The sequence below is a fragment of the Dermacentor silvarum genome, chromosome 8 (assembly GCF_013339745.2).
Source record: "Dermacentor silvarum isolate Dsil-2018 chromosome 8, BIME_Dsil_1.4, whole genome shotgun sequence".
Taxonomy (NCBI): Eukaryota; Metazoa; Arthropoda; class Arachnida; order Ixodida; family Ixodidae; genus Dermacentor; species Dermacentor silvarum.
In genome coordinates, this window is record NC_051161.1 from 79,040,635 (window position 1) to 79,068,194 (window position 27,560).

The 27,560-nt window shown below is 42.9% G+C and overlaps 1 protein-coding gene across 11 annotated transcripts in view; it reads right to left on the reverse strand.

Moving 5' to 3' along the window:
* Window positions 1-5,469: 5,469 nt before the first annotated feature.
* The window catches only part of LOC119461475 (mitogen-activated protein kinase kinase kinase 15-like), a 110,421-nt gene continuing 88,330 nt past the window's right edge, over window positions 5,470-27,560 (reverse strand). For all 11 annotated transcript variants that reach the window (XM_049673070.1, XM_049673069.1, XM_037722802.2 and 8 more), the window contains 3 exons: window positions 24,818-24,912; window positions 23,317-23,393; window positions 5,470-15,601 (listed from right to left, as the gene is read on the reverse strand). In XM_049673070.1, the coding sequence (XP_049529027.1) occupies window positions 15,541-15,601; window positions 23,317-23,393; window positions 24,818-24,912 (233 nt within the window). In that variant the 3' untranslated portion in view covers window positions 5,470-15,540. The remainder of the gene's footprint in view (window positions 15,602-23,316; window positions 23,394-24,817; window positions 24,913-27,560) is intronic.

A 27,560-nucleotide genomic window follows, 5' to 3' on the forward strand; every position in this document is an offset into this window, starting at 1 on the left:
CGGGCGGTGCACATACCAAGAACGGCAGACGAGCTGCCATCAGCGACCCGTACTGTGCTCTGAATTGCGGACGTAATCACTTTGCGGAGCTGAGTACGGAGAGCAACGCTCATTATTGAAATCTGCGCTCCGGTGTCTATGAGGGCCGTAACGGTGACGTCGTCCACTTGAATGTCCAGAAGGTCCGGTACCACACGCGTGCCGTCCCTTTCAGATAGAATATCGCGTTGGCTAACATAACCGTGGGGTCCCACCTGTTGCGGTTGCTGACGCGTTCGTACATGTCGATCCAGTCTTCGACATCCAAGCCATCTGTGCCAGAAAAGGTTCCCGGGTCTTGTGGGTGCGAAAGAATCACAGGAGCCGGTGGCTGCTGCACTGTCGACACTTCACTGGTCATCGCGGAGCAACCAAGACGGCGACCGCTTCGAAGTTCCGTGCTTGGTTGACGGAGCCGGCACGTTGACAGGTTTACCCAGCACTTCCACCAAAGATGTTACGGGGATAACGTTTATTTAGGGAGTATGGCTATATACAAGGTTTGGACAAGCAGCAGCGACTGATGCAAGGCTGTCGCACGCCGCTGACCACTTCGTCGCCGTCGTCTTCATCCGACCGACAGTAGCAGCCCCTTCACTGTCTCGTGGCAATATATATATACATACATGGGTAGGTTTTGGACAGCTGGTCGGCCCCCCCCCCCCCCCCCCAGAAAAATTAAAACTTTCCGCCTATCGGTTCATCTCCTACTTGCCATAAAAAAGAAAAAAAAAAGACTACTATAAAAACGAAGCATTTCCATCACCAAACTTTCTAAACCCCTAATGGGAACGTTGTTTTTGTACGTTGTTTCCCTACTTTTCTTCCACCAATCTTCCAATCACCTGTTACTAATCTCTATTATGGACATGTTTGCTTTCCTCCTGCTCTTGCTGAGCCCAAGGGCTTCAAGGAGGCCAGAGGTGCCTAAATCGAGCGCTGGGCAGTTATCTTCACATTCTAAGAAAACATGATCTATCGTTTCCCTAGCTTTACCGCAGCAAGCACATGCTTCTTCTTCTTTATTGTACCTCGCATTATAAGCACGCATTTTAAAGCATCCTGATGTCGCTTCGAAAAGTAAAGAGCTTCCCTTTGAGTTATCGTAAATTGCTTATTTCCGGATTTCATTTTTTCCTCTTGAGTAGTTACTCATAGAGGTTTCGATCCGCCTATTTCCGCCACCCATGAGATTGTCTCAGCCTCTCAGACTCTGCGCTTGACATTATTCGTTGCCATGTTACTTACTATACCGGTAGCGTACTTGCTGGTAAGCGTCCTAGTTCTTTTTCTCCACTGAGAATCAATGTTCTTCTTGTACAAATATCTGAACACTCTCCCAGCCCGTTTACCTTCCTCGATATTCCTCAGTCGTTGTTCATAATCAATCTTACTGTGCGCCTCCCTCACTTCAAAACTTGTACAGCCATGTCACCCTGCACAGCTTTATTTGTAGTCTTCCTGTTGTGGGGATGCGCGACTCTCACGCGTCCCCTGATGTTGTTTTCCCCGCATGTCTCCTGTAGTCCGGCTTCTCTGCGTGGCTAAGCCCGGTGGTGGTTGCGGCGCGTTGCGAGAGATGGCGCTAGTGTCGCGATGCTAACGCCACCGAACGGCAGGGTCACTTGGTAGAAAAAAGGTCGGAGGTGCTCACTCTTTGGCTGGGGATCGGCGGCCAAGACGCACGAACGCTTCGCGCGTGCGCCGGCCCGCTTCGCGCGACCGTCGCGCGAGGCTAAGAGCGGGACACCGGTATGGACGAACACGGATCGTTCGAGCGCGCCACCGTTCGCGTGACCGTACACGTGAACGACTAGGCGATGGTGTCATAGTATGGGGCGAACGTATTCGCTCGCTATCGGGTCGCGGTGAGTAGGACTTCCTTGATTTGTCGCGCGCCCGTGTGAATGTTCAATTGGTTGTAATTCGGCTAGTGTGCATTAGTGTATGAAAGGTGCAATAAATGCCCTTTTGATTGTTTGCACTACTGTGTTGTCGTTCCTTTGTCCCAAGAGCACATGTGAGACCCCACACTGTGAGCGTCCAATGCCAGGCCTTTGGTTTCCATCGAGTCATGATTGTACACCCCAACTTAAAGCAAATAACCGCATTTCTAAGTGTAAGTCGTGGACCCCAGTAGCGCACCCAGGATCTCTGCCAGGGGGGGGGGGGGGGGTTGACAGTTTGCCAATATCATCTAAACACTAATTTCGATTTCTGCACGGGAAATTCTATAAAAAATGCGCTTTTTGCGAGTGTGCAGACGATTGCGCGTCTTACATCTTAGTTGCAGTACTAAAATGCGTAAGGATAGAAAAGGGGTTAAACAAAAGGGGGGGGGGGGGGGGTTCCAACCCACGAATCCCCCCCCCCCCCCCCCCGTCGGTGCGCCACTGGTGGACCCACTATACTTTTCCACATACCCCGGAGTGTATATGATGATGATGATTTAATGGCCTCCCCTTTGAAACAGGGCAGTGACAAAATAGTCACCTAGCCTGCTTGATTTAATCAGGTATGCTATACATGTTTTTTATCTAGCATTTTCGTACACATTTAATAAATACTGTTTTTCCTAAATTGTTTTCCCTACCTTGCACTTCTACCTATGACTAAGAGATCAAATCAAGTCGTATCAATCTCTTCCCTGCTTTTTTCCCACTAATACTCTAAACATCTCTTGCTTATCTCGACTGCTGACTGGTTGATGCCTCCGTCCACTTTAAACCCAAGCACTTCTGGAAGGTGTACGTTACTTACTGATCTCACTGGGTGAATCCCTTCGCATTCCATTAGGATATGTTGAGTGGTCTCCGGATCTGTGCTGCAGCATACACATGCCTCACTTAGTTCTGAATATTTGCTCCGGTATGTTTTGGTCCTTGGGCAACCGGCTTGAGCCTCAAATAGCAAGGCACTGCCCTTTGTGTTATTGTACAGTTTCCCTCCTAATTTCTTTCTTCTTATTCTTGTAGATATCCATTGTTCTTTTAACAGCGAAGCTGTTTAAGCCAGCCATAAAAAGTGCGCGTTTCATGAAACTATTGTCATCAACATTGGCTCGAGCATCGTCTTCTTCCACAGCTAGCTCGTTAGTGCCCCTCGGTTAGCGCTTTTGAGAATTAAATTTTGAGAATGATAGCCCACAAGCAAATGACATCAAACAAAACACCGACAGCGCATGCCTTTTGTGTTAAGTTTTCTCAGACTGAAATATTAAAAGTGCGAAGCAATAACAGAAACCTGAAAAAAAAAAAAGCCAAAAGCTTGCACTAGGCCGCACAAAGCTCGAGACACGATTCTTTGCATCCAATTCACTGTCTCTATTTCTCTCACTTTCTTTCTGATGACTCCTGGTTGTCTATTTACAGTTTGAGTTATCCTGCACTTGGTTGCCAACTTTCTTGACCTCTTCCTCCATACCGTATCCACACTTTTCAGATACAGGTATGGATGGATGGATGGATGCTATGAGCGTCCCTTTTGAAATGGGGTGATGGATTGCGCCACCAAGCTCTTATTATTTTGCCTAATGTCCTACCTATATTTTTGAGAAAGCACCCAGATACAAAGAATTCCCAGCATCAAACTTTTTGAACCATTACTGGGAACACTGTTTTTGTATGCCTCCGTTCTTTGTGGTCTCCCTACTTTTCTGCCACCAAACCTCCAATCGCCTCTTACTTATGCCGGAGTAGTAGAGCATCATCTGGCCGAGCTTCAAGGTGGCTTCCTCCTCGCGCTCTTGCCGTATTCAACTGCCTGCTGCACTCCGCGTTTGCTCTATCGCTATGCGCATTCGCTCGGTTACGCCGCCGAGGCACGCCGACGCTCAACGCAGGAATGGGCGCCTAAAGAGCTGCGCTCTAAAAGTTATTCAGAAACTCCACTGAAGCAGCCTAAATATGCGTAAGCACTGTGCCACTTGCTCATCTCCACGCATATGACGCGACGTATGTTGTTTACCGCCATTGACGCTTCATTAAATGCATTCTTGATTGGGCTGGTAATCTGTTCCGACTCTTGATCGCACCAGTATAAACCATTACTGGACTCAATCCGACCCTTAGCTTTAAGAGAGGCGCACGGCAGGAACAACGATGGTAGCGACATCTACTGACGCAGTATCTAACTGGAGAGCATGCAAAACTAATACTGCAACTTACATATTCTACTTATCTGCTGGTCTAAAACATTGGTCCCAACATAATCGTTTAAATGCCGTACTTTTATTAAATTCCCTTTGACACTGACAAGACAAAGAAATTCGGAGGCATTGTCGTTGGACACATCGTCACAAGATGCCGCCACCAGCTTTGCTACTGGCCAGTGACGGCACCGGTAACCTGGTAATCCACAAACGGTAACAAGTCTGCACGTACGCTTCGTGCGTACACATAAGTACGCTTCATGTGCGGTCAGTGCAGGACACCCAATTATTCAAACAGTGCTGAAACGTCTCTCGAGTGGGTAGACAAGCCAATGACGTCACACGTCACTGAAATCAATCGCTGACACTCGTGACGTTACACTGTTTACAAATGGGGACATACGCTGATGACTACATCGACAGGGGCTGCACTTTCCGATTGGTCGCTCGCACAAATTTCAAAACTAAATCAAAATGTGCTCTAAGCTGCATTTGCTAATGACACTTTACAGATGATACCTGTAAGCCTGCAGCAATGTAATCGACCAGTTATTTAGTTTATATTTTTGTGTCAAAACCCCCTTAAAAAATGTCATGTGCGATTTATGTTCACACAATATTGCAAGTACTGCAAAAAAAAAAGCTACGGCATTGTCTTACAACCATTTTATACATCGCAGAGCCACGGGCAAGGTGTTCCAACCACGGGAACGACACATCCCATGCCTAAAGTCCCTAGCTATATTTTGCTCTTTTAAAACGAGCAAGAAATCTAGGGACTCTACCCATGCCGAGCACTTAGGCGCACCAACGGCCGCCTCACGGTAGCTGTTGTAACTAGAAAAGTGACTCCAAGGCCTCCAAGATCAGACTGCGTGCAGCCCGATCGTGGATGCCATAGGAACGCCCTCAAAAGGCTGAGCAGGCTTAGCAACCATGGTGCACCGACTTCCGCTATATGCCCTGCTGCTATTGGGTAGCACTATATGACATCACCGGAGAGTGAAATGTGCACCTTAGAGCTGCTAAAATTCAGGTGGAGGGTAACTCTCACTTTGCTTCTGTGTTGAATTTTCTCTGACCGATAACTTGGGTTTGGGTCAATTTGCTTAATTCCCTTTTCTCTCGGTTCTCTGATATGCTGAAAATAGATCTAGGCCGAATATGGTGACTTGGAAATGGTAATGATCAAGTGGTGAGCATCGCTGGATCTATATCACTGTGGTCAGGCGTAAGGCAGCCACAATGATTTTGACAACTAGAAAGAAAATAGACGAATACTGTGAACACTAACATCCTTTATTGCCGTTCTTCTCGAGGATCCCTTTCACTTAGAAAATCAGCCACAGTATTCCACTAGTGGGAACAGCATTCCAAACACTCCTAATGCAAGAGAGCTCGCACATCAGCACACCCAGCTATGTCACTCTGATAATATTCATCGCGAAATTCTTGACAACATATTTTTACACAATCTTGTCACAGCATGACCAAAAAAATTAGATTTATGAAGGCAAGTGGGACTTGTGAACACATGATCAACTATAATGTATGCTAGCACGTGAGAAAATTGAACGAGCGTGCATTTTCCCAATATTCTGTACATAACACACCTATGTACGTTTTTTTCTTTTTAGGTGTGCCTCACGACAGAGATCAGCGAACAAAGATCACGCAGCGACCAACAACAATCAAAAGCGCACAACGATTTCAACAATGCAAAGAAATATGCCGTGGCAATGCTGGGCACCAACAATCACCTACAATAACTGCTCTGAAGAATGTTCAACTTCAGCTAACATCAACACTACTAACAATATTGCACAGAGAGTCAACAAATCTGTGCAAAACCAACAATGACTGTCTCAACGCACCGGCTTAACAATTCTATTGGAGTTGCTCTGCGCAAAAGGACGCAGTGTCAAAACATTAAAAAACACAGAAAAGAAAAACACAAAAGGAAAAGGCGGGACTTGTCAACTATAGTGTTCTGAAGAAATCTGTGCGCCCGTCATGGCAGTGCATCTTGAGATGCCCTTTGCATAGCATCTTGATGACACAACCCACTGTAATATTTCTGTGAGCCCATTAGAGATGCGCTTGTCTCACTGTGATAGAAATTATACGGACACTCCAGGCGAATATCTTCCGTCGCCGCAAAGTCATGTATAAAGTCCAAGTGCATTAAGAGCGCAGCCATGTCCCATATGCTGTAGGTGCGATGGAAAGCATGCGAGGGTAAACCGAGAAGGATGGTTGCTCGAGGCATGGCATCTTCTCGCACGCGCTGGGAGGATGCACACTGACTTCTCTCGTGCACAAGGGGGGAGCAGCGAGATTATAGCATGCTAGGAGAGGGGGGGGGGGGAGGGCGGTAGGTTAGCGCGTCTTCTCTTTTTTTATGTAAATAACTTCACGAAACGTAAAAAGACAGCTGGATAATTGCAAACTTTGTTAAGTTACACAGGCAAGTAACCACAAATTTCATTCATTGTGATACGTACAATCTACGAATCTTCAGCACAATCTCATTTACTTTAAATGTACTTTTGGTGCCTGCACAATCTTTGGACTCCACTGCAAAAAAGATAGATTTTTGCTGGACTTAGTGGCATGCGCCAAGTAATCACTGCACCGTTGGCGCCCTCATCACTCTCAAACCTTTGCCACATACTATCAAAGACTTGACTACATTACGTCTTGCTTGACTACGTCTTGACAAATGATGAACTTGACGCAGACAAATGTCGCAGGTTTTTTACGAGACGACGCGACAAGCAATTTGCAACCAATGGCTACTGTCAAAACTACACTCCCTGGATATGACATCGATATTCATTTTATGTTTCTGCCTTAGGTAATGGCTCTTACGCAGAATCTTTCCACCAGTCCTAGCTACTTTACCATTCTACATGTTGATGTTGCACCATGTTCTCCAGTTGATCCCTAAGCAATTTTTTTTTCACTGCTATGACAGGCGCACAAATACAGCCGCCATTTTGTCAGCCTAGCATGCCCAGATCTGTTGCAAATAGCTCTGCTCCACCAAGAGAACAAGCACAATTATGTATGTACATAGTTTCCACACATGTAACAAGCATAACGTCAACACGCAATAACACACAGCACAATTATGGACACGAAATTAATGCAACAGGAGAAAAAAAAAAGATGACTGGCTATGTAACTAGCCTGCAAAAGATACTTGGCTTTTATAACAAAAGTCTGTAGCAGCCTCTTGACAACGAGTAGTAGTAGTAGTTAATTACAACGAAACAAAATGACACAGATGACTCTACAAATGACTCTCCCTACTATGTACACTTTTTCTTTAAGCACAAAAATGCACTTTCACGTAAAAACATATATGTTCACTCCCGTAGGGAAATTGCTGGCACACAAGTGAAGTAATCAAGAAAATAGCACATTTCTGACGTGCGATGCCCAAGACACTTAGTACTAAACAAGCAGCTGGAGGTTGTAAGGTTATTGTTTTTTTTTGTACTTCACTTTGACAGACTTTGAAGCAAAACCTGGCATGGTACAGTCAGATGCGAATACATTCATGCCCAATTTCGTTCAACAAGAGCGAGAACAAGATTGAGGGAACAATGGAGCTGGGAGAAAAGCTGTTTTACTCACTTGCCACAGAAAATGGTGACAGCCCACACTGGCTGTACTTTACCTATGGGTCGACCCAAAATAATTCGAACCCAGATAATTCAAAATGGCAGCTAAACTTGAACAAATCTCAAAATTTTTTTCAGCAGTCTTTGATGCACTTAGTGTTCCTATCGTGTCTGCTTTCTGCATAAGACCTTCAGTGCCTCGCAAGTACTTCATTACATTTACGGAAGCCTTCCTTGCTCAATGCACTGAAGTGTGGTGCAGCCCTCACTGCACTGTTTCACAGTGCACGAGGCAGTCATGAGAAATTAATGAAATAAAATAAGCCGGGCAATACTGGCAGCGTTGTCCATGATTTGAAGCTGCTAAAAGTTTCACAAAACTTCTCATTTTTGGGATTCACTGACGTCTTCAATGCAGTTTGAAACCACTTAATTTTTTAACAAGGCTTTTGGTCAATGGCAACGTCTGACCTGCTCCATGCACAGAGCAACATGGAAAAAGAAACAGCTGGTCAAGGGACATTTCTAAGGCACAAACAGTGGAAGTGTGCCCTCATGCTCAAGCAGCTGTGTATTTTGGCAGGTGCTAGTGACTCGGCGGTGCGTTTGCAGTGTGAATATCCAGCCTTTGCATGGCACGCATTTCTCTCTCCTCCAGCACCGCGGCACCTAGAAATGGCCAGATACTCATTCTTGTACACTGGTTTGTGGGTTTATATGCTTGTACAATAGTCAATAAATACTATACTTTATTTGAATTAGGAAAATTGTTAGAAAGACCTGCTGTCCCTAAATGTTTGAATTAATGCAAGTCGATTGTATGTCAGGATATTCCACGACAGAAGATTACTGCTTCAGCAAGGAAGGTCAAACTGAACAAAAAAAGACAACACCAAATGATACCAAAATACCAGACACTTAACTCTGGAAGCAATGCCTTTTATCGTAACCTGGCTATAATGGCAACCTAACAGAACAATTTGTCCTTCAACACTGTTTCAAGAAGAGGTTGCATACTTTCATTTGATCAAGGTTTATGCACAAATATGACAGTGTTCAAATGTTTTTCCTGCTTGCTGCATGCTGTGCATGTGTTAAAAATAAAACACTGCATGCACAGGGGCATAAACAGCATCGACTGCACCTTTTTATCTTCCTCAACACATCAACTGAAAGCCCGCATTGCGGTAGTATTATTTGAGCATACAACATCAGAAAGGTGCTTTCATCAGGGGGGCAAACCATTCGTTAAATTAAGTTGTGGCTCAAAAATGGAACAAAATTTTAATCACCCCTGAGACAGACTTCTTCTGAATACCTCCGTGAATGCTTTCTTGACACAATCAAGAGGGTAAATTTCTACTATACTGAAATATATTTACCGCATTTATCCGACTATGAGGCGACATTTTTTTCCTAGGATCCTTAGCCATGAGCTCACCCCTGCCTTATATAGGAGGAACAGAAAAAGCAGAGTGCGGGTTATATGTGAATTTTGCCTTTAGGTGTGGCTCCACGGCAGCGCGAATTTCCCCCTATGGTGTGGCTTCACGGCATTGCAGACCGTGCTGCCGTAAAGCCGCATATTACAAGGAAAAATTCGGGCATAACCCGCACTCCGTGTGTTGAAGCTCCCTTCCACCCCGTTTCATGATGGTCGCCATTTTGCGTTTTGGCTGTGTTAGTAATACAGTATTTTGGACAATCTCAGTTGAGTGTAAATAATCCGTCAGCTCCTCTATACTGCGTTATACTAGTGTTAATACTTAACTTTTCTGGGGGGGCAGGGGGTCCCCCAACTGCACCCTCACTTTGTAATCAAATAAATACAGTATTAGCGACATAGCACACCTCTGTACTGAAGGAAATAAAAAACAATAAATAAAAACAAGACAGGAACAAGAAATAAAACCACAATTTGCCACTGCAGTAGGAAATTTTGAGAGAAATGTCCATTTGTGAGCCAGTTAAGTATTGCCATGTTCGGAAATGAGTAGTATAGGATGTGGGGTGCAATATATGATGCTGTCTATACCTACTTAAGAGTCCTCACTGCAGGACATACGCAATTAAAATTCACAAGTGCTTCGTCAGGGGTTAGATGACATGGCATAACTGTATGGTGCATGGTTGTGCTGCTAGCATGGCATGCAAACAGGGGCACGAACACAAAATGGACACGGCCCTTAAATAGGAATTGGACACAGAGTTGCGCAAGGTCTGTGTCCATTTCGTTTTTATGTGTCCGTGTTCCTGTGTGTGTCATGTTAGCAGCACAATCATGCAGTATACCGTCATGCTATCAAGTCATTAGTTTAACAAAACGTTATAGTAACGGCCACAGTTCAAGTTGAAACCAACAGCCAATGTTGAACACAAAATGTGAAAATAGGCTTCCATTTCAGAGGCACAGCAGCAGAACAGCATGGAGTTTCAAATGCCTTCAAATTGTGGCACATAAATTATCTTTCAGAAATGCTATAGCAACAGCCACCAGATTGGCATTTCCTTCCTGAATTACTACTACGATGACTTCAAACAACCTCATCGCCTCTGCAGTTACAGATGAACACTGACCACACAAAAGAGCTTTCGCTTCACCAAATATCCAGCTCTAATTAAATAAATTCTCCACCAAAGGAAGAGCTCTCCTTCAATACAAATGGCTTGTCATGAACTTGCTGCTCCACCCATTGGCAACTACATATAGTAAGAGGTCACTGTTCATTATGCTTCACCCAGATCAACTACAGATAACCCATGGCCATAACAGGTTTTACTTCTCTTGAATTCTGAATGCACACAGTACCATTTTAAACAGTGAGCAATAAGTTCTCAGGGTGAGACAAAAAGATCGCCAAGTCCAAGCACTTTGCCCATTCCTGTGGCAAATTCTTTCATCTGAACTATACCAAAACCTGCGCTTTTCAATAGCACTACAGTTTTTCAGTTTGTATACAGAAAACGTGCTGACTTGTACTGCAGAAGTGACAAGAAGCTTCAAGCAGCCCAAGAAGAAAGTAGAAGTATGACAGGAATAAAAAAAGGGCCACATCAGATGACCAGTTTCGTCACCTAGCAACAGCACATGAGCATGCAACATAAAGTGACCCTGTCTTGAACACTAAAGTGAGCTCTCTTTAAAACAAACCCTGTTAAACTGAATTCCCAAGTATGTTGAGCAGTTCAGCGAAATCTGTTCAGCACGTGTTCAGTGCACTTCCGTTAGGCCAAACTTCTAAGAGGAACAGATTTCCGTGGTTTCTTCAATCTTTGTCGTCTCAAAAGGAATAGACTGTACTTGGTGTTATGCAAGATGCTAATGTCAAGAGCCAGAAGAACAGATGGCAGCATCTTGCAGCAAACGTCAAAAACGATGCCGCCTTCCATAGTGCATTATTCTGCAGTATTTGCGGCTGCCCTATACATCACATACAAAATTATATGTGAGGGCAACGTTTCACACACCTGTGCATGGGAAAACAAGTTCCCGTCACTATGTTACACCTACACACGAAGAAACAACAATTGCACTGCTCTTTGATATTAAGCACTCATACAGTAAAGCTGCACTAAGCCTTCTCACAGTATAGACACTAGTGCAGCCATGGACATAACTCATGCAGTTATATGACACTGGGAACAGGGCACGAAGTGCCACTTTTCACACCTCTTGCATCGTGATGCAAACTTTGTGGCACACTCTTCAGCCTGGTTTGTTAAGCGGCAAACCAAAATTACACCCATGAGCTGTGGATCCAACAAAGAAAAAAAAGAAACTGAGGCTGACGCGCAAGAGCAAGCTGCCTTCCAACATGCGAGCAAGCAGGTACAGAAAATTTGAAAAGTCCACCGTTATTTGCGGTGTCGACCCGTTGGCATTAGAAAGCATGCGCCTTCGGATATAACTCGGTGTTCGATTGCAGACACCAAAGATGAACCGCTCTTTTGCATGCCAAACTTAGGGAGACACAATACTGCTTTCATGTTCGTGTCAAGATTACAAGCAACACACCATAATTAACTAGGCACTGCAAAACGTTTGCAGAAAGTTGGCAGTGATCATAGCACTGCGTCTAACATTCACTTCTCCCAGCAGTCGTGCATGTGTGCAGGAAAATGAGCAGCACATTCACAAATGCAACCAAACATCTACATGACAAATGTGAGCACAGATGTTACCTCGAGTGATGTAGGATGTTTCTGAGCAAGCACATGGAGAGTGGGTGAGTGTAATGTGTATCTCTGTGCGAGGACGGTGGCAATGGTGCCAATAATGCACCTCTAAAGCCTCGGGCACCAAAAAAAGGAATACCCATTCTTTCATTCTTGTGGAATCTACAAAACCGCCATACCCATGTTAATGTAAGAGCAGTATGCAAATAGAACAGAAGAAAAGACCATTTTATGGTAGATGCAAAACAAGAATGTGGCTATGACAGGGAGAGAATGATGGAAGTTATGGTAACAGATGAGCCTTTACAGAGTTGAACAGTCATAGCTTGACATGGCGAGACAATGACAGGCGAACATTAGTTAGAAGATTATTTGTTTTTTAAATTAACAATCTTTAAGTAGCACCTAAGCAGACGATGGACAATCTAGTAATTAGTGGTTGTGATGCACATCCCATCAGCACGCCATAAGCGGCGCCTGATTTTGGAAGTCATGTCCAGGTGCCATGATGGTTTTCAACATTCTGGATTGCCTCATTTCTGGTGAGTGGTAATGGCGCCGTTTATTTGGTGGGGAAAGAGTTTTGGTATAACATTGTCTATTCTTGTGAGCTTTCGATGAGGCAACCACTAGTATTTCAAATGTAAAATTTTGCAGGCAGTCTAGTTTACTTCTACACTGTCTGAAACTAGTTGCAAAATTTCGTTGCTGTTGACCTCTAAAGGTTGTGAAAGATGCACAAGACTGCTTGTCCCAAACTTGTGCCAGAAAATAGTGCATGCAGCCGCAGCCATTGTGTGGTCACAAGTTGCCTTTTGCAACAAATTTCATATTTTTCATTTTTTTTAATCCGTTGCGCTGAGTGACTGATTGTAATGACAAAAGGGGAATACAAGTCAATGACAAGTGGTGAAAAGAATGAAAAATAACATTTCAGGACGAGCTCCCATAATTGAAGCCTCGACTTGACGGAATGCAATTCAGAGTCCTGCTGCATTCCGCCTTTGTGCCGTTTTACCCTACACATGGTGGATTCATGACATCATCCAGCTCAATGGGTTTTTAAGGTAGTTCACAGAAGTCTGCAGCAACTGCCGCTACCATCTATTCAAGATTCATAATTGAAAGGCGTCATATCACTGCATGGGCGTCAGCAGGGGGGTGCAAAAGGAGCACTTGCCCCCCCCCCCCCCCCCCCCCGCCACCCCAAGACACACCAGCACCTCCCCCTCACCGCAATGCAACGGGTATCACTGTGAAGCTGCATTCTTTGCAAAGGTTCTTATCACATCTAAAACGAGAGATAGGGTCGATTACCCAATTCTCAGTTCTAAACAGGGTTGATCAGGAACATATTTTCTAATTTCTTGTCCCGTGTCACATGCCCTGTTAGTAGGTGTTGGGCTGAACCTCTGGCTTCAACGGTCTTTAAAGAAACCTATCATCAGCACCCATTTTCTCTTGAGCAACACCACTGTTTTTCATTGACCATAATACTGTGACTGACATCAACCTGGAAGCCTTAAACATAAGACTGTTCTAGTGTTATGACTTCTGCACAGCGTTGACTGGCTTTCTATGTATGGATTTACTTTAGGAACCACAGTATGCTCAGAGACAAATTATGCCAGGAAAAGAAAAAGGACATTTAGAAAAAATAAACGTATTCTATTAGGAGCCACATAGCAGCCATGACCATTAATTTGTAGGTCTTCAAGCACAGATGCTGCAAGTGGCCGGCCAGCATGTCATCTTAAGCATCATTGGATCACTAGAGAAAAGCAGTGAGGCTGGTGCTTCAAGACTGGATTATGAAAATTATGAAAGCCAGGTTGCTGGTACGAAAGTTTACCATGAAGAACTTGGAGGTCATTCACTTTGAGACGTACGACAAAGGACACAGTGCATGAAGAAAAATTAGAAAAATATGCTGAGAAAAGAAACCTTTTTTACATGTATCATGTTTGCATTCAAGCTATCATTAAAAATGAGATATGGTGAAAGCGAAATGCCCACTGTTCATGAGCTTTCAGTTTGAGCTCTCATGCGATTGCCCGAGGCTAACTCATAATTTAGGTACTGGCCCAATGCATTAGCCTATGTGCAGCGTAGTGCCTCATAAGTGCTACTATAAGTATAATGCATTATCCCCGTTGACAAATCTGAATGATCGACCTTGCTTCTTGTGCCTGTGTAAGTCCAGGAAGAAGACCGGGGCGACTACGTTTATAAAATGCTAGCAGAAGTCAGCTGAATGTTGCCCTTCACAAGACAATAAGTTGGTTTTCCTGTGATGCCTCACTGCCCAAAGAAATGAGGGATGATAAGCACATTTGCTCAAATGACGACGATGCCCTCAGATTATTCATTCTAACATTTGACGCATGTGTGCAGCTCTTGAACTTTGCGAGGACTTGCCAATGCATCCTTCACACCCCAGACTAGGCTATGACAATGACCAATGTAGTTTCCAGCACTACAGCTATGCTAGAAAGCCAACTTGAAGACACACTGAAGAGATTTTGATAGCTATCAGTTTAAGAAGGCACTGTACATCTGCCATTGCATTCCAGTGCTTCATATTAATTTGCTCATAAAAGAACGATAGAAAGAAATGAGACGAAAGGTCTTCTTTGAAGCAATACCAAGCTTTTGACTGTGTGGTCTGCCAAACCACGTTCTCGTGTGCGTGCTTGAGCATGTGTGTTTTTGTACAAATGCAAAGAACAGTTCAGCTTTGCCAGTGATGGCCCAACTCTCTGAATTGACTACGTTTATGTGCACACCGGGGGTGGGTTCAAAAAAGTCAACTGACGTGGACTGACTCGACTTGCCTCGTCACTTGCTTAACATGACTAAGCCAGCACTGATACGAGCACAACAGTTCTTGAATGCTGCTCGTGTCGTTACCATGTCCAACATGGCACAGCAGGTATACAATCTCTTGCATCCTTCCTAGGCCACCAAGTTTTGCAAATGCTAAATTTCAATTACAATGCCTCACAGCAGTGGTAGCGCAGTACACTCTGTCAGAAGATGGCCATAAACCCGACCTACAAAAGAACCAACCACTCTCATTGAGAAAAATGTGAGCGAGCCTCACATGAGTAAATATATAGATCATATCAGCGCAGCCTATCAGGTAATGGCAAATATCGGCTTCAGGAGAGTTGGCGCAAGAAACCGCAAGGGCATGCGAAACCTGTGCAGTTAAGAAGAGAAATCTACATGCTCGTCATTCCCATTCTGAATGAACACCTATACTTGCTGTTCTTGCACCACTAGCGCCAGGTTTCTCACTGGAAATTTTCGTACCAAGGCTACAGGCTGTAACCACCGGAACTCAGGTAGCTTGCTTGTTGGAAGGCAGCTGCTGCAATACACAGCCCCACTATCGCGACACCCATCGCTCCCCGTGGACGTATTTGCCATTTTCTGGCTCCTAGCCCTGGCTGGCCACGCTGACATTGTTGGCGCATCACCAGCACTGGGGTGTTTTGCCAGAAGCTCTCACGCAGTATCCATGTTTCCTAGACCGGTCTATCCTCAGGACAAACCTTCCCGGTGCTGCTGTATCGCTTTCCAAATGCGAAGCTCGGGACCTAGCCTGGAAAAATGGATCGAATAGGTAAACTGAAGTTGTACTGCCAGCCGAAGCATTAGTTAATGAAACATTTAGTTAAACTGGGATTTACTTTTTTTTCCAAAACAACTATACAAGTTAGCATCCTGTCAGTGAGCAGACAAGCTTGCCATAGGTATTCAATAATAAGTGCACACTGGAAAGAGTCATCATAATGTTACAATAGACCTTTGTTATTTAGATTTTTCGATTATTTTTATGCAAGCCGGAGAACCCGGCTAGCACTCATGGATTTCTATGGGCCCAAGCTTTCATTATTTCAATGCTAAAATTGGCCTTCGCCGGATAAATCGAACCTGATCAGTCAGCAAGAACATGCCTGACCCCTATGGTGACCCAAATGGTGAACCCAATAGTGATACCTTTAGTGGTAGAGTCTTTCTCCGCAGAGTTCATGGGAAAGTGAATGCGCTGAATACACATTGAAAACGCCTATTTTCGGCCGGCCCTAACAAGATTTTCAAGCAATAACCATAGTTCACAATGTCTGATTACAGTACTCACCCAGTTCTAACATATGCTTTTTTTTTAAAGAGAATTGGGCAAAAAATTGCCTGCGCGGTGCAATTGGAAACAATACAAAAAAAAAAAAAAAAACCTTCACGGCGTACGTGTGCTTTACCGCATAACAGAATTGTATTGCGGAGAAGCTGTCTAGACAACCGGCCGCCACTGTGTAACACATATTAGATTCTTGCCTATTTTTCTTGCTAAGAACTTGGGTGCGCATTGCATTTCTACTCTGTTTAGGTGCTTTAGTATCACTTCTATGTTGGGTTTCTTTTTTGAACTCATCCAAAGCAGGCGCGCTTGTGATTCGGGGGTGCGCTAGAATCGAGAAAATACTGCCAAATGAATCAGCGATGTGCTTAGGCATTTTTTCTGCAATATCTTTGAGTCGATCTGCCAGATAATTTGATCAATTTTGTCGGTCCCATCTGGGTCGAATCAACGGAAGTCCACAGTAATCAACCAGTATTAAGTCAACTATAGAGCAAAGGCCACTCTCAGCTATCTCCCAATTATCCTTGTTTTGCGTCAGGTGACTCCACCCTACACCTGCAGATTTCCCAATTTTATCAGACCAGCTAATCTGCTGTGCCTTTACAGTGTTTTTCTCCCTTTGATACTCACTCTACTGCGTTAACAGATCACATGATACCAGCTCTATGCATTAAATGACGGGGTCAACTCCACTTTTTCCTTTTATTCTCAGCCAGAATATAGGCTACTTGCATTTGATGTCTAATCTATATCGCTATCTTCCCGTCACTTAATGTTATACCAATCATTTTTCCTTCAATCACTTGTTACACAGCTGCTTGGTTATACTTGCAAATTTCTTTTCGTATCCTTCAAATTTCAGCTCCCGTGGGTTATTACACTGACAGAAATGCATTCATTATACACGTAAACCCTTTTCCTAACCAGCAGGTGAGCATCTCTGCAATGCGTGTTTGCCCAATTAATGGCAGCACAAGTCGTCATTCAAACTGTGCAAACGGCGCATGCCAGTACTTGTGGTTTCACCTATGAGAGCTACATTTCCCATCTTGTAAAACTGTACTCGCATGTGCAAACGGCAAAACTGACACCGCAAGTAGCTTGGCAAGCCGCCTTGCAGGAAAGCTAGCTTAATAATTAGGAAAAGGGTTTGCTTAAATGTAGGGGCGGGCAAACACCGAATAGTAGATTTCAAAGCGAGCATCGAATCGAATCAAGAAGGAAAAGTGAATATTAAATTGAATATCTAGAAAATTTTTTCACAATTTAATGCTTACAAATTAATACAGTGCTGCACATGCTTTGGAGTCTCCTAGCATGGCATAACAAGAATGTAGTAAGCTATTGGTAATTTAGAGACATAGAAATCAAGATATACAGCACGGTCTACTCTTATTAAAGGGAAGACCAAATTGGTATGCCAGCACTGATTATCAATCAATCAATCATTTTATTCATGTATCAGTGTACATGGAGGGGTGAAAAGAAAAAGCTGCCGACCAGGCAGCTTGACGGGTTCTCACCCCCGAACGTTTGAGCAGCAACCGTTTACAGCAAGCAAAAAAATAAAAAATAGTAACAAACAAATAATGCATGTACAAGTATTTCGCTCAACTAGTACAGGTATAATATAAATATAAAGTAGAAAAAAAAAAGAACTTGCATGCTGGCTTATACAATGTTAAAGCAAAGTGAAAATTTGTGCGCCATGTTCAATTGAGAGGAAAAAAAAAACAACAGAAAGGAAAAAACTATGAAAAAACACGCTTAAGTTCTAGTGCAGTTAGATTTTCTAACACAATATCATGATCATTAAAGTAATTTAACAGTTTTGGGATTGTACTTTTGAGCATCTGCTCTCCATAATTAGTACGGTTTAGTGGCACACTGCAGCACTCCGAATTTCTTGTATTGTATATGAGTATTGGAAATGTAAGTTTCGCAAGGTAAGTTAGAATAGAAAAGTGATGCCGTTTTTCTCTTAACAATGTTTTGCTGAGGCAGTAATCATAAAAGTTTTCCATGGAGATTAAACCATATCTTTAAATTAGAAGAGCCGCTGCAGTGTACCATGGAACATTAGATATAACTCTGATTATCTTATTTTGGTCACGAGCGAGTTTTCCTATATTCGTTAAAGTTCTACTGCCCCTTACAAGAAAGCAGTATTGTATGTTAGAATGAAAAAGCGAGTGATATTGTAACATCCTAATGTTCATGGGTAGTAGATCTCTATTCCTATAAACTAAACCTGTTACTCGTGACAGCTTTGTTATTGTATAATTGGTCTGCATGTCCCAGAGCATATATTCAGTGAATATCACACCTAAAGATTTGAAATTGCTGACTATGTCTATTGGGGGTTGTCATTTAAAAAGAGTGAAAAATCTGCTGGAAGTTGCTTGCCCTTTGATCTAAATACAATTACCTTGGTTTTCTTCAGACTTATGGTTAGTCAACGACTTGAGGCCCCGAGGGCTAGTTTGGAGAGAATTTCATTTCCTCGGCGGAATAGTGCCATGGGATTGCTATCCGGAATGAATAAACTTGCATCATCCGCATATATTACAAATTTTAATTCCTGATAAATCTGTGTGATATCATTAATGAACAGATTAAAAAGGTAAGGTCCTAAAATACTGCCTTGGGGTACACCACAAGAAATCGTTTTCACGGACGAAAGGTGATGACGAATTGCTACACACTGCCTACGATTGCTCAAGTAGGACTGAATCATGTTGTGCGCTAAGCCACGTATGCCATATAATTGTAGCTTGCGCAAAAGTAGACTGTGGTTCAAGGAATCAAACGCTTTAGTGAAATCAATAAAGATGCCTAATATAAAATTTTTACGTTCAATGTTCTCCAATATAAACTCTTTCTGTGTGAGGAGGGCGAGCTCTGTGGACCGGTACTGCCTAAACCCAAATCGTGCGTTTGTTATTAGGTTATGTTTATCTGTAAAAGACAAGCGAGAAAGTAAAGCTTTTTCTAAAGCCTTTGAAAGCACAGGCAAGACTGATATAGGTCTGTAATTGTTTAAATTATTCCGGTCACCTTTTTTGTGAAGGACCCCCACCTTAGCGATCTGTAACTGCGTTGGAAAAGTACCACTGGTAAAACAGAGATTAAAAATGTGTGTGAGTGGCCCCACAATAAGATCTGCAACAAATTTTACTGGGTGGACCTGCATGTTATAATAGTCACAGGCAGTACTATTTTTCAAACCTGCGATTCGAGAGAACACCTTGCACTCAGATATGCTGCTTAAGAACACTGTATCCTTGCATGATTCTTTATGATGACATGTGTTAGCATCCGCAATAGGGGGATGACCCATATCTACAATTAAGTAATCATTAAAAATACTTGCTAGTTCTTTACCGTTTATTAAGGTCCCATTAATCTTAAGCTCAAGAGGTTTGTTAAGTGCCTTATTGCTACCAAATATTGTATTTACTTTTTTCCAGGTGAGTGACTGGTTGTCTGTAGCTTGCGCAAAAGTGCTATTAAAGTATGCAGTCCTAGCATTCCGAATTTCTTTATTCAGCTTATTACGGTATGCTTTATAACTCCTTAATAACTGTGGGTCACGGGAGGCGAGAAAGACATCATACATTTTATATTTAACCTTGGTTTTGCTTATCACTTCTTTCGTGATCTATGGTTTACGAATTTTTCTAGATGGTAGGAATTCCTTATATGGAAAATGTAAATCGTAAGCCTCCTTGAGTTTCTGTAGAAATATGTGAAAGGCTGAATCAACATTGTCAGCTACAAAAAATGCATCCCAGGACATAACTAATAGATCCCGACGAAAGTTATCTAGATTCCGAGACGTGATGCTTTGTATGAGTATGTATGGCCTCTTTTTTTTGACATGCTCATTGATAGCCATAAATATAGGTAAGTGATCACTCAAATCACATGAGATAGTCCCAGATATTATATTGTTAACTTCAAAGCTCGTAAGAAAGAAGTCGATTAGCATAGAGGAATGAGCGGTTATTCTAGTGGGTGAATTAATTGCATTAATTAGGCCTAAGCTTTCATATTGACCCTTTTCGCGGCAATCCCCGTGGGCGCTGCCACATTTGATCACGTGGTGATGCGTCCATTGCTTGCCTCAACTGCCTTTGTTGCCTCCTTGTTCACAATGGAAGTGTATGACGCCGGTGCGGCTTAGAAAACCTGTTTTCGGAGATATCGTAGACGGTGACTAGGTGAACGACACGAAGCTTTGATCACAGCTTCAGAGAACATGCAAAAGCGCTTTCAGAGCTGATTAAGCTATGTCCAAACGGTGCAAGCAGTGTATATGGTGCTTGTTCTAAAAGCGGGGCTAAATGTGTATTCCAAGCTATCCAAGCTTTCCCATTATGAATTCAGTCAGGATTAGTGTGTTTTGCTCTTTGTTCGGCAAATATTTTAAAGCAGTGGCTTGTCAATTTCTGACTCAGTGAAGTTCTTCGGTGTGGCCACTATCTGATTGTTTTCTGCCTAATCGCTCACGGGTGTGCTCAGTTCCGATAAATTTGTTCTTGCTGCGCACAAGGCTTGAAACGTAGCTGTTTTGTACATTGTAATACCTTGTAGCAATTATATATTACAGTTAGTAACTTGCTTACTTTTGTGGACCGTCACGAAACATTCAGCTTCGACCATTCATGCGCCATAGGTGTAGTCCGTCATTTATTGTGCGTATACAGTGTGCATATATTCAAGTGTGCGCCCATTCACTTATTCTTGATACGATAGCGATAGAGTGGGCGTAAGTTTTCCTGCCATTTGAGACAGATGTGTATAGATAATAATTAATTATGGGGTTTCACGTGCCAAATCCACGATCTGATTATGAGGCACGCCGTAGTGGGGGACTCTGGAAATTTGGACCACCTGGGGTTCTTTAACGTGCACCTAAATCTAAGTACACGGGTGTTTTCGCATTTCGCCCCCATCGAAATGCAGCCGCCGTGGCCGGGATTGATGTGTATAGATAATGTGCGCGAAACTTACTATGACAGGAAGTGGCGCTACTCCCTTTGTCATTGTTTAACGAGTGGTACTCACTCTTGCCGATGTTCTGGGGATGAAGCCCTTTATTTGAAGGTTAGTGATACAAGGCTGGCAGATGAGTAAATTTCTGTATCCTCGAGGAAAGCTGTACATCATGAAGTGCCGGTAACATGTTCGGACAGTTGCAGCAGCGGTCCGCGAACTTGGCCACACAGATTCGTTCTATTCCTTAATAACATGCCAGTCACTATTTTTGCAGCCAACTATTGCACACGTCTTCCATCCACATGATTCAATCTATCATGATTGGAGCAGAGTGTTAGTGAAAACTGAGTTGCATTTGCGACAGCTGATCGCACAGAAGCAAGGTAGAAGTGGTAATGGTTTCGTATTCGTGCGCGGTCACTGAGGAGAGGTATGGTGCGCCGCCGTGAGCGCCATCTCGTTTCTCTAAAACAAACTGCTCCGCGAAAAGGGTCAATAGCCACTTGCCATTGAGCACGTTGTGAGCAGATCAATGTTGAAATCGCCATCGCATACTATATTATTATTAAGCTTATTGGAGTTACCGTAATAAAAATTTTTTTCAAGATGGCTGAAGAACGTAGAAGGACCGCCGTTGGGTGGGCGATAAACAATTGATATAAGTTTGTCATTCATTAAAATGCTCAATGCTTCGCAATCAGCTTCTGAGAAGGTAAGGTCATCAAGTAGTTCGTAGTGTAGTGTCTCATTTATCAAAATTGATATCCCGACAAGGGCGATTTAGAGAAAACACATTATAGCCAGTCAAGGTGAAAACGTTGCAGCTCAGTTCCAACATACGAAGGTCTGGAAAACAATTTTTTTTATCAATAGAATCTTTGTTGAATAGAATCAAGTGCTTTTTTCTTCCTCTGAAGTTAATGAACTAGTGATTCTCTGTTGCACTGAATACCAATGAGATTTTCAGTTTAATAATAGACCCGTGTTTTGCGGCAACCTTTTATTTATTGCAAGTTTTGGAAAGCTTTGCTTTCCAGTTTTTCTCCAAAATGCAGAAGGGCTATTCAAACTTTAGGGTAGGTGGGTTACCGTACGACCAGTGTGCGCGACAGACTAAAGGACCGCGCATCACATGACTCGCGTTGCCGGTGCTGACAGTAAAGAGCTGGCGCCGTCCACTCTGTGTCAGGTTCGGCGTGATTTTCCACCTGTCAAAGAGTCTACAATCTGCAGGGTCACACCAAGGCATGTGTTAGAATCGGTTAAATACTGTAATAATTTATTGCGGGCTACTGTTTACACTTTAGGATAGTCCTGAAGCAGACCGAAAATTGGCATTTTCGACGAGAGATGACTCATGCCTGACACCATCCCTGTACACTAAGAGTTGCCAAGGCGGATGCTGCTGCTATTGGAGTCACCATGGCAATCACCATTGGGGTCGGGTGCGTGCGTGGTGACCAGTCAAGTTCGAATTATCTGGCGAAGGCTAATTTCAGGATTGAAATAACGAAACATTGGTCCGTATCACAATGAATAAAAAATTTTATTAATCGGAGTTCAATTAATGGAAGTCTACTGTATAATGACAACTGAAGTTTGTGTCATGTTACGTGAATATTTTCTGAATAAGCTTAATCAAAGTTTTGTTTGTGACACAAATAATTCTTGCTGCAACTATGCCGTGCCCATTCCCAGCTTCCCTACAGAACAAAGCTCACAAATTTTTAATAGGTGACAAGTAGAGTAATCAAACAATCTTTAGTCTTTTTCACTTAACTTTAACACTTTCTGGCTTTGACTAGAATTTTATAAATTTTAGGCGTGGCAGTGGTCTGACCTCGTATGAGCTTTTACAGGGTGTAGATCAAAATATGTTTGCATGTGCGTGAGTGAAACAATAGTTCTGCATTTTTATTATCTCATTTTCTTATCACCTTCTATTATCTTTATTAATGCAAGTTTACAATTACTTTAGTGAAGACATGCAGCTACAAAGAGATTTCACTGATGCAAGCTGACTGTGCATGTTTTCATTTTGTTTCCTGTAGGGATATTTATTTCACCAATTCAAGTTAATTCCGCAGCCATCAGCCAACGCCAGTGTTTCATATTGTGTAATTTCTCCAACTCCAAATATAAAGCTCTAATGACGATGCAGAGAAAAACCATACCGGAGCCCAAGCCTTCGCAGATCATCTCTCGTCATCAAATGCAGGACATCTTCTTTTGTGAACTGTTCTCTGGCGAACTGTAACAAAGAACAAAGCAGACATTTACGAAGACATTAGGTGGGAATACTTACATTAAGTGTTATTAAGTTACATTAGAATCTCAATATAATGAACATGCGTAAATGAAGTAAATCCAAAATGCGTTTGCAATGAGTATTCTAATGCTATAAGGAAAGTGAAAATGTAAGATTCAAGTCAATATCGGTTACAGTGCAGCAAATATTTGCTTTCTTGCCACTCAAAATATGTATTTTGATAACGAAAATGCTAAATACTCAGAGAGAAAAATTTGAATAGACACATTATAGACATGGGTCCACATTTTAGCCAGCAGCTTAGCTTGGATTCCCTGAAGTCTGCAAGCCAAAGTGTCGATCCTGTGTCATCTCAACGATCGCATGGTTGCATTTTAATGACGGTGCAGAATGTGTTTGTAATTTAGCCACACATTAGCACGACAAGCTGCCGCTAAGCCATAAAAATTAACAGCAGACCCTTTGCTGGCCCATCAGAGGCGTCATGCTGAAGTTTGTTTTGCATAGACCAGATAGTGATGAATTTATTTGCCGAAACAATACACCTCTGTTATTTCGACTCCGGATTCTCACTTGGCGCCTATGCATTTCTATGGAACTTACTTTCGTTACTTCGATCCTAAAATTGGCCTTGGCCAGATAATTCGAACTAGACGAGTCAGCATGCATGCGCATGAACCCTACGGTGAACCCAATAGCAGCCCTTTTACTGGCAGCACCCATGAAGGCAGAGCTTAGGGGACAGTGAATGCATTTGCGATGAAGAGCTGTAGATAACTTTTTATGCATAGATGCCTGTCTGCCTACTGCATCATATCAGCCACTCTTTCACAACATAGAAACACAACAACACAACACAACAAGAAATGCTGCAGTTATTATGAGCTAGTTGTTCCCCGTGACAATATAACGAACACGAACAACAACAGGGCTGTTTCCAGCAATTAGCATTACGTTTATTAATACTTTTGACAGACAACCTGAAAAACAAGATGTGGTCAACTTACAAACTGGTCTAAATGCAGATGTTTCACGTCCACAGAAAAAATTATTGCTTCAATCTGTATCAAGCAACCGCTGGCAATTGCACAACTCTCATTACGAGTGCTCAATTTCAATGTGTACAATTTTGTCTAGAATTTGTGCACAATTTCATTCTGTGCACATCTCAGAATTTCAGTGCCATTGAAGCTGCTACATTTTATGCAAAAACTCGGTATCGTTTACCATGCCACATAGACAGTTAACATGTGGTGTGAAAGGTATTCGACTATAAAAAAATTTTTAGCACTTGATTTGCTGACGGTTCAATTTAATTTCAAATGGGGCATGTCACTATAGATGCTGTATTCGTACTCGGAGCCTAAGTGATGCTAACTAAGAATCGAATATAGGTGGATACTTACCCTTTCCATGCACTCTGTGTCCATGCCAAGGTCTTGTAGCCAGTGCATCAGATCTTCATCACGAGGAACATCAGGCCTATGGACACCAGCTGAGGCTAAGGTTGAGGGAGAAGATTTAGAACTGTAAACATTTAGTGGAATATAGATGCCGAGTTCACAGTGCACCAAGCCTTGTTTTCGACAAAAGCAGCTATAGAGGGCGTCCCAGCTAATGTGGGCCAAGCTATCAAAAAAGGGCTATGGGATATGAGGATGAGACCAACAATGGTTATGAGGATGAGACAAACAGAGGTTAGAACTAACTAGTGTACAATCATTGCATTCTACCGGTGCTAACATATGGGGCAGAAACTTGGAGGTTAACAAAGAAGCTCGAGAACAAGTTAAGGACCGCACAAAGAGCGATGGAACGAAAAATGTTAGGTCTAAAGTTAAGAGACAGGAAGAGAGCGGTGTGGATCAGAGAACAAATGGGGATAGCCGATATCCTAGTTGACACTAAGCGGAAAAAGTGGAGCTGGGCAGGCCATGTAATGCGTAGGATGGATAACCGGTGGCCCATTAGAGTTACAGAATGGATACCAAGAGCATGGAGTCGAGGACGGCAGAAAACTAGGTGGAGTGATGAAATTGGGAAATTCGCAGGCACAAGTTCGAATCAGCTAGCCCAAGACAGGGGTAATTGGAGATCACAGGGAGAGGCCTTCGTCCTGCAGGGGACATAAATATAGGCTGATGATGATGATGATGATGGGCTTCAGACTTTTGAACATACCATTATAACTTTCTTGAATGACAACAAAGATATCGAAATGCTAATACACGAGTTCCCAAGTAAAATACTTTACAAAAAAAAAAAAAGAGTTATGGATCTATTACTTAGGTTATAACACACAACTTCGACCTACTGTAGTCTTAACGTGGCAGATTATTTACAACATTGCTAGATAATGGTGGTTTACTTAATGATTTTTGTGTGCTATCTTTCTTGTTTCTTTTCCCAACTGTAATTTCAAAAATTGGTATGTCGAAACATTTATATACTGTACAGAATTGTGGATGTTCCTTTTTTGTGCGATTTTAATGTTGCCTTAGAAGAAAGCTTGTTGTCGTCTCAAATGCACTGTTTGCCACCACCAGGAGGGTAGGCCTCGTCAGGCACACACAGCCTTTAGCCTCCCTCCTGATGTGGTGATGTTTAGATACTGTACATGAAATTGAAAAAGAGAATAAACTTGAATAAACTTGAATGTTTTGTTAGACTTGCACAAACTGGAGAATTTTTTTTCTGTTATAAGTAGGGGTACGCCACGAATCAAACCTACAACCTTATGCTGAGCAGCACAATGCCAAGGTCACTGATTCACTACAGAAGGTGATCAAAAGATTTAAAGCCTGAGCAGCAACTGTGTGCAGAACATGCGCTAAATCATTACACACAAACACACACACGTATGCACATAGAAAGAATTTCACTGGCACTTGCACTGTAATCAAAAGCCTAGCTCGATGTAACAATGTACAAGAATATCTCGAACAGTTAGATATAACAAAGTAAATCAAAAATTTTATGGGCGATGCTATATTATCGTGCTGCTATAATGAAACCAAAAATGCAGGATCCGAGACAATATGAGTTACAGCTACACACTGAATACGGTTACACTGTATATTTGTTTGCCCAGCATATTCCAATATGTATACTGGTAGCAAAATGTCAAATACTCAGCAAGAGCCATTCTGGATGCGTATTTACGTTTTGGCTAGCAGCGCGGCTTGGCTGGCCTGCAGCCAGCAAGCCAACAATGCCTGTCCCGTGTGACAACACCATTCACACAGTTGTGTATTAACCCCTTAACTGTCAAAAATAAGTCAACTTGCAATGACAATGTGCGCCTTCTTGTGCCAATGATGAGTTGTCATGAACTTTCAACAAACTTTTCAAACTGTTCAGGTAAACAAAATCAAAAAGACATTTTGCCACTGTAAATATATGCTCAAAAGGATCTTTTTGAAAGCGATAAGGTTGCAATTTTTTGCTAGGCAGCCAACAACAGTCTTTCTGAAGTTGTGTTCGCAAACACTGGGACTTCGAAATGGAAGTGACATTGCGGGTTGTGCCCACAGCCACGAAGGAAACTGCAAGTTTTTTCGCTGGTGATGAAGATTTTGACTTCGAAGGAACATCAAGCACTACAGTTAAACCTGGATATAACGAAATTCACAAATTCCCGAAAAACTTCATTATAAAGAGGATTTTGGATGCAGGTTCGGCCCGAAAATTCGTAAAAGAAACACTTACCGTATTTACTCGATTCTAACGCGCACTCGATTGTAACCCGCACCCGTTTTCCGTTTTCGTCGAAGCACTCATCCTTGGAATGTCACACCAGGTACTGGACGCGTGGAAGCGTGTCGCTTCACACAAGCGCAAGGCGTCAGAAACGAAGAGCGAGCGACACGATGGCATTGTAGTGTCCTATAGTGTCACCTAGTGTCATGTTAGTGAAGTGAAGCGTAGAGACTTGCGCAGTAACCAAAGAGTGGCGCTGCCAGTGCGTTGAAAAAAAAAACATAATTTTTTCCCCCTTTGGCAGCATCAACTAGAAAAGGAGAGTGCCGGCTTGGCGGGCAGGCCAGCTGCAGCAAGCGGCGGGATCAGGTTTGAATGAAGGGAGGGGGAAAGGCCACGCCCGCAGCGGCAAGATCGCCGGGTCAAGGGATGCAGGCCCGCCTCGCACGC